The sequence below is a fragment of the Grammomys surdaster genome, unplaced genomic scaffold (genome assembly GCF_004785775.1).
Source record: "Grammomys surdaster isolate TR1022 unplaced genomic scaffold, NIH_TR_1.0 308750, whole genome shotgun sequence".
NCBI classification, from domain to species: Eukaryota; Metazoa; Chordata; class Mammalia; order Rodentia; family Muridae; genus Grammomys; species Grammomys surdaster.
The window spans coordinates 45568-52410 of NW_021625906.1; the positions used below are offsets into that span (position 1 = coordinate 45568).

Below are 6843 nucleotides of genomic sequence, written 5' to 3' on the forward strand. Positions count from 1 at the left end.
TAATAACTCCACTTTCAATGGAGTATAAAATGTACAAATTATGGATTGTCTATATGTATGTACATTCCATATAGCCACAATATCTATATACATGTTACACACATGCACACATGTACACTCATGCAAACACTCTTGCACACACACATGCACACACACATGCATACACACACATGCATACACACACGTGCACACACACATGTGCACACACACATGCGCACACACATGCACACACACATGCACACACACATGCACACACACACATGCACACACACACACACATGCACACATATCCTATTGACATCCTTGGCCTTGGGAAATAAACTTAGGTATGCTGGGAGCCAAGGCAGAGATGTCACTTCATTCAAATCATACTGAGTCTAGTGACTTTCTGAGGTGCCTATTTATTAACAATGAACAGAATGTTCAAAGAGATTAAGCTACGAGTTTTTTAAAAATATATATATATTAACTTGATTTTACTTTTATACATTCAGGAGTACCTCCCCCACCCTCACCCTGCACAAAGGTGGCATTCTCGATTTGAATCTGGGTCTTCTACTTCTTTCGGCAGCATTTTCTACCTCTCTTAGAACATCGACCTATTTGTTCTTCCTTTGCAAGGCAGTTAAGTACAGCGCACCGGCCGCCTCTTACTCTGCAGAAAAATCTTCGGAGGCCTTTTGGGATGAATGCATCTCCTGCAAGAGGAAAAGAAAAAATCTTTTAGGAAAAGAGTGTTAGATAGACATTGGATCTAGCAAACTGTGCATCACCAAGTTAGTTTTCCATTTGCTTCTCTTTTTCTATAAAATTGCAAGTAAAGTTAAAAGGAGATTTAAGCAGGAAACACACAAATGTCTCTATGGGCTGTATCTCAGCTGTGAACACACAGAGTAGCCTGGTCTATAATCCTCACATAAGAACTGGGGATTGAGTCTACCATCGTCCCTAGTACCTTTCAAGCAGCCCAGCGTGTCTCTCTCTCTCTACCTCCAACCACTGAGCCCATTGGAATAGATAGCTGTGGTTATCAGACCAAACTGTTCATTTCTGTCAGAATTAAAATTACACATCAGCTCTCTATGGTCCCATTAATAGTATTCCAGTGATGAGGTGAGTGGAGAGTTGGCATCTGTGGAAGTATTTAGTCTTTTAAGAGTGCAACAGGACGGACACAGAAGCCTGCTTTAAGATTCTTACTGATTGTTGTTGGAGGAAGCCATTGGTGATGTTTGTTTTCCATTCAGCAAATCCACCTGATTTCATGCTCACTCAGAAGAACAGAGAAGATCAGGCTAAATTATATGTTAGGAACCCTTTCCACCCCTTATTTCCCAACCCCTCTTACCTGGAGCAGGCACCAAGAACAGGATGAGGAATACAAATAGTAGATAATGAAGCCTCATAGCTGACTGCTTCCCAACAAGCTGAGACTGGGCCAAAACGTGTGCTTGTCCACTTATATAACAAGGTAAGCCATGATTACAATTCCTGTAATGTCACTGTGATGACAGTATGACATATTTCCTGACATGTCTTTCCAGTGTCTCTCACCGCAAAGAATACACCCACTCATCCAGGGTGTAAGACTATTGGGTGTAGTCAAGCTTGTTGGGACTCTCTTGATGTCATCTTGGGCATGTTTCCAGATCAATTTCTGGCTGTGGGTACAGAGAGAACCGATACGGACATTACTTTTTAGGGATAGCCCCAGGACATGTAGCTTAGGACTGAATTCACTTTGAATACAATCTTATGCTTTCTGTAGCTATCTAAAATCCCAAAAGAGACTTGAGAGTCTTCTGAGAACCAAATCAGTTAAACTTTGGACATATTCAGAATTGAGAGACAGAACTAGAATTTAGGTAGTAAAGACAAGAGGAAACTTGGACTCTATAGAAAGGCCTTTGCTATAGGTGTTCTCTAGTTTAAATAAAACCTGTCTTGTACTTCATCATTGTCTGAAAACTACCTAGATTCATGAATTGGGGTGTTTCATTGAGAGAGAGAGAGAGAGAGAGAGAGAGAGAGAGAGAGAGAGAGAGAGAACCATACATATTCATCTTTTCTCTGAACCAGAGAAGCTTACAAAGACACTGAAGACTTCTAGGTTTTCTTTACCCATGAGCTTTTAAAGAAGACCAAGGTTCAGTTAATTCTACTAGGCATCAATTCAGTAGCTGAAGAATCAATAGATTCTTGACTAATACACGTAAATATTGAGGAATTCTATTACCATTTTATGTTTATTGATAATCTATTCAGTCAGCTATTAATCATATGCCAGCCGTTGCAATGTGTCAATCCAACTATAGTGGAGTCAAGGTCCTGGATATGTTAGTTCTAGGATTGGGTTCAAAATACTGGGATACCTAGGATGGGAAGAAGGACAAAGCTTGATTTCTTCTCTCAAGGATCTTAAAGTAGACTCAAGCCTATGAGCAGATGTTCAACTATAGCATAGGTGCTGACAAGCAAGAATAGAGCATACTCAAGCACAGGGCTGTACAAATGTAAAACCTCGTGGCTCATACTGAGAAGTGGATTCAGATCTGTAGATTTAGGAATACTTTAGAAATATGTAGGAGCTATAAACACTGTCTTTTTAAAATCTAGTTTTCCTTTTACATGGTGGGCATTCCGCCCTCATCTTCTCTATCTGCCTCTCTCACTCTGATAGAGTGGATGGAGAATGATATCAGTGTTCAAAATTCAGTGTTTAAGCCATCGAGCCTTCAATGTGTATTTCTACATACAAGATACAAAACTTCTGGAGCGTCTTCGGTCTAACAATGACACAGCTGTAGAGACAGTGGGAAATGGTTTGGAATGGAGGAAGTAGATGAGTGTGGAGTGGGCTGGGTGTTGGCTTGGCAGCATACTATATCTTGTATATTACAAAAGACACAGTTACTGCCCTGAGTGTCAGAGAATGACCAGATCTCAACCATGTGTCACTGGGACATCTTATCACTCTGTTAAAAGTGGAGGTGACTTGCTTTTCCGTATGGAAAACAGATTCCACAGGTGAACCTTTGGCTACAACATGGGCCATTGAAGGCTGAGAGGCCTTTATAAGGTGCCACCATTGTCTCAGAAGAGGTTCACCAGGAATAGAAATCACTTTTCCTTGTTAATCCCCTTACAAGTTCTGTTTGTTTTGCTTTGTGTATTCCTGTGGTTTCATATCCCTCAATGACATCTTGTCTGTGCTTGGAGCTTTAGAAGATACTGTCTTCCCTTTAAGGCAAAGATGGAAAGCTAACTCTCAATAGCAGAGGCAAATTAGGGAGATCATGGGTTTTGTTTCACACTGGGTAACAGTTGTGTGACAACACCAGGATATATGAACCAACAGTTTGTGCCATTGTCAGACTGAAGGCTTTTCAGAGATTTTGTACCTTGTATGTAGGGGTACACACTGAAGTCTCTATGGCTTAAAAACCTCTTAAATTTAAACATTGATTTTATTCTTCATCCACTACATCAGGATGAAAGAGGCAGAGTGAGAAAGTGAGGATGGAGTGTCCAAAGCAGGGATAAAAATTTACCACAAAGGATTCTTGGCTTATCCTGAGTCATCAGACTCAAATTACAGCAGAGTCAATAGTTCAGGCAGTCACACAGACATGATTTGTCCCCAGAAGCAAGATCACAGAGGTGGAAAGCGCAGAAGTATTTGGGGAAACAGTGAATAGTGGCCAAGCTTTGGGACAAGTCTGTGGTTGATTTAGTTAACGAAGCTTGGTATGGTGGGATTAAAACTAAGATTCAAGTTACCTAAAATTCTGACCTAACCAATAATTCCTTACATGAAGACAGAAGTGATGGCCTGGAACAGTGCACACAATTTAGCTAATGAATCTGAAAAAAAAAAAACCTCAAAAGACTTGTGTCTACATAATCTCCCTATAAATAGTGCTATCCAATGACTGCTGGAGCTTGACCACCGTGGGATGTTCTATTCAACCTAGAAACATTCACTTTGTCTGGAACTTTCTGCCTTCTGGTCCTCACAGTAAAGACATGGTCTAGAGCAGAATCTCACAGCTTAAGAACTTCTGTTAGGGATAACAGCCCTACACAGGCAGTGCAGGACCTCTAGCTCTTGTTAAGGATGTGGTCTAGCCCATTCATGTGATGCAGAGGTCTCACAGGGTGTCAGCGAGGGTCAGGCTTGATAGAATACTATAGCTCCACTCTGCTACCACTTCCGATTCTCTTCTTAGAAGAGTGAATGCACTTTATCTCAAGAGCTGATACTTTCAGAGCTGACCACTTGGAATTGGATAACCAACTAGAGGGCTTTTTATTCAAGGAAGACGATTTCCTTCTCCTTCTAGCATATTCCTTAGTTGTCTGTAGTTCTTGGTCTAGGGTTGGATCCCAGTGAGATTTTCCCCTTGCATGTTAGCATGTGTGTTGGTGTTGTTTTTCTTCAGATCTTGTTTGGGTAGCTATATTGTTGAGACTTCATTGATATAGTTTCTGTGTTCTTTCTAGAAAAGAGATTATGCTTAACGTAAAGGTCTCCTTTTAAATTTCCATGCACCCACAATCCTACTCTGGTGTCTAGCAGACACATGCTGCTACATTCACAGTGGTCACCAACTCCACAGAGTGCCAGATCACCGGTCCAAACCCTCACATTGCCCTCTAAGCATCATGCTTAGCTTATATTGCCTGAACAAGTCACTACAGGAAGAATGGGGAAAACCAAAACTGCATGGAGAGATGGACCTCCAGGGACTACAGGGAGTGGAATCTGAAGACTGTGCTGTCCAGAGGTGAAGGCTTAAGCCAGTGAATACTATGCACAAAGATGAGAGACCAGATTACTGTAGAGAAGGCCCAGGGTTCCCTGGGTAATCTAGACAAAGGCATACTATGGTTTATATGAGGAAACAGTTAAGCCACGGGGCACAATTTTGAAAAAAGGTGAAAAGGATCTATATACGCTTCCTAAAAATTGCTTCCTTCTGTTTGTTCACTGGCCAGGACTTGTGATCAAGATGAAAAAGCAGAAGTCTGTTATGTAGAAAAGAGGTAAGACATGCATGACTCAAACTGCTGGGAGATGAAGAGGTGCCAAGCTCCAGATTCACTCTGCAGCAGCTGGTCATGCACTGTGTCTCTTGTAACAGTGGAAGGGACAGGGTCCAACTGATAGATTCTGAAATACAGAGATCTCAGTGAATGTCCGAGGCTCCTGATGCGTGCATAAAGAATGGATTCAGGGAAGCCCTGCCCAGGAATCCAGGATTTCCCACTCTTGGTATAAGTAGCTGGTCCTGAAATATCTGAATGCATTCACAGCTGGATTGCATTTCCTAGCACAGTTTCTTTCTATGTGGTTTAGCTTAATGGGACCAGAATCCACCACTCTTGCCCAGCTAAATCTCCATATAGGCTCTTGCTCAAAAAAAAATTTTTTTTTTACCCATTCTTAATTCTGTTTGTCTCAGAGAATAATCTCCTTTTGCAGGTGTGTTTCGATACCCCAGGAACCCAACTCTGAACCATTGTTCCATTTCTTCTTTGTTCAATCTCCTCTGCCCCATCACTTTCTCTCTGCATCTATAGAGGCCTTTACCCATAAATATATGTACATACCTATCATATACTCACTCAACTACCCATAAACCTACTATTTCCTGGCATCTGTCTCAATAAACCACCCAAGTTTTCTTTTTAAACTTCAACAGTGTTTTTACATATTCAATCCAGTGACTTTTTGTGCCTAAGCACCTTACTTGGTCTCTTTACATCATATGACCTATGGGGTATATTCATGCCTGAATATATTCATGCCCTCTATTTCAACTCAACACCCAGAAAACATTTAACACACTCTCTCTCGGGATCTTAGGAACTGAGACTGTACAGGGATCAAACATAAACAGTATTCAGTATTTGGGATCTGTGTCCATCACTGTTTCTAAGTTAGATGATAGAAAACTCGCAGAGATTGATGTGGTAAGGCAATACACTTTCCCTTTTCTCCAGTCCTGGTTGCTGATTTTAATTCTTCATAGACTGTTTCCTCTTTCTCCTAGCCCCAATCTTGAGAAACATTAATATCTTTAAGAATTTGAATCCTTTCTTCTTCCTGGTCTTGTCATCCTTGTCAACCTTTATCAAGTACACACACAATGTTAAACAATATAGATGCCTTGATTCCAGTGGAATCACTCAGTGGATTGATAGAGTTATATGGATTTTACAGATACATAAATGGAGGCAGATATATAGCTGACAAAGATCTTTTTCCATTCTATGAGTTTCTTCACTTCATTAACTGTTTCCTTAGCTGTACAGAAGCTTTTAGTTCTATGATGACTGGATTGTCAACTATTGGCTGGAATTCCTTGGTTAATGGAGTCATAGTCAGAAAATCTTTTCCTACATCTATATCTTATGGATATTTGTTTTCTTTTATCAGTTTTTGTGTTCCAAGTTTCAAATTGAGGTCTTTGATGTAATTGAATATAGTTTCTTCAGGGTGGGAGATATGGGTCTAATTTTATTCTTCTGTATGTAGTCACCCAGTCTCCCCAGAACCATTAGTTGACTATGCTATCTTTTTTCTAGCATATATTTTGGTTTGGGTTTTGGTTTTAACTCTTCATCAAATGTCTCTTGGTGGTATTTTTAATGTACTCATGTTTGGGTATTCTACTTAATTCCATTAGTCTACATGACTATTTTATGCCATACCATACACGTTTTATTACTATAACTCCAATATATATAGAGAGATAGAGATAGAGATAGAGATAGAGATAGAGATAGAGATAGAGAGAGAGAGAGAGAGAGAGAGAGAGAGAGAGAGAGAGAGAGAGA

At 40.4% G+C, this 6843-nt stretch overlaps 1 protein-coding gene across 1 annotated transcript; it reads right to left on the reverse strand.

Annotated features, from left to right (window-relative positions):
- Positions 1–509: 509 nt before the first annotated feature.
- On the reverse strand, positions 510–1456 carry LOC114616176 (beta-defensin 14-like). Its single transcript, XM_028761694.1, has 2 exons — positions 1349–1456; positions 510–698 (listed from the first exon to the last, which is right to left on the reverse strand). The coding sequence occupies exons 1-2, from the start codon at positions 1404–1406 to the stop codon at positions 556–558; spliced, it is 201 nt and encodes a 66-aa protein (XP_028617527.1). The 5' UTR covers positions 1407–1456; the 3' UTR covers positions 510–555.
- Positions 1457–6843: the final 5387 nt, after the last annotated feature.

Bases quoted from the DNA above. Each gene is read 5' to 3' on its own strand.
- LOC114616176 (XM_028761694.1), bottom strand. From the start codon at position 1,406: ATGAGGCTTCATTATCTACTATTTGTATTCCTCATCCTGTTCTTGGTG. The intron at 699-1,348 runs GTAAGAGGGGTT...TTCCTCTTGCAG, and splicing joins GTTCTTGGTGCCTGCTCCAG to GAGATGCATTCATCCCAAAA.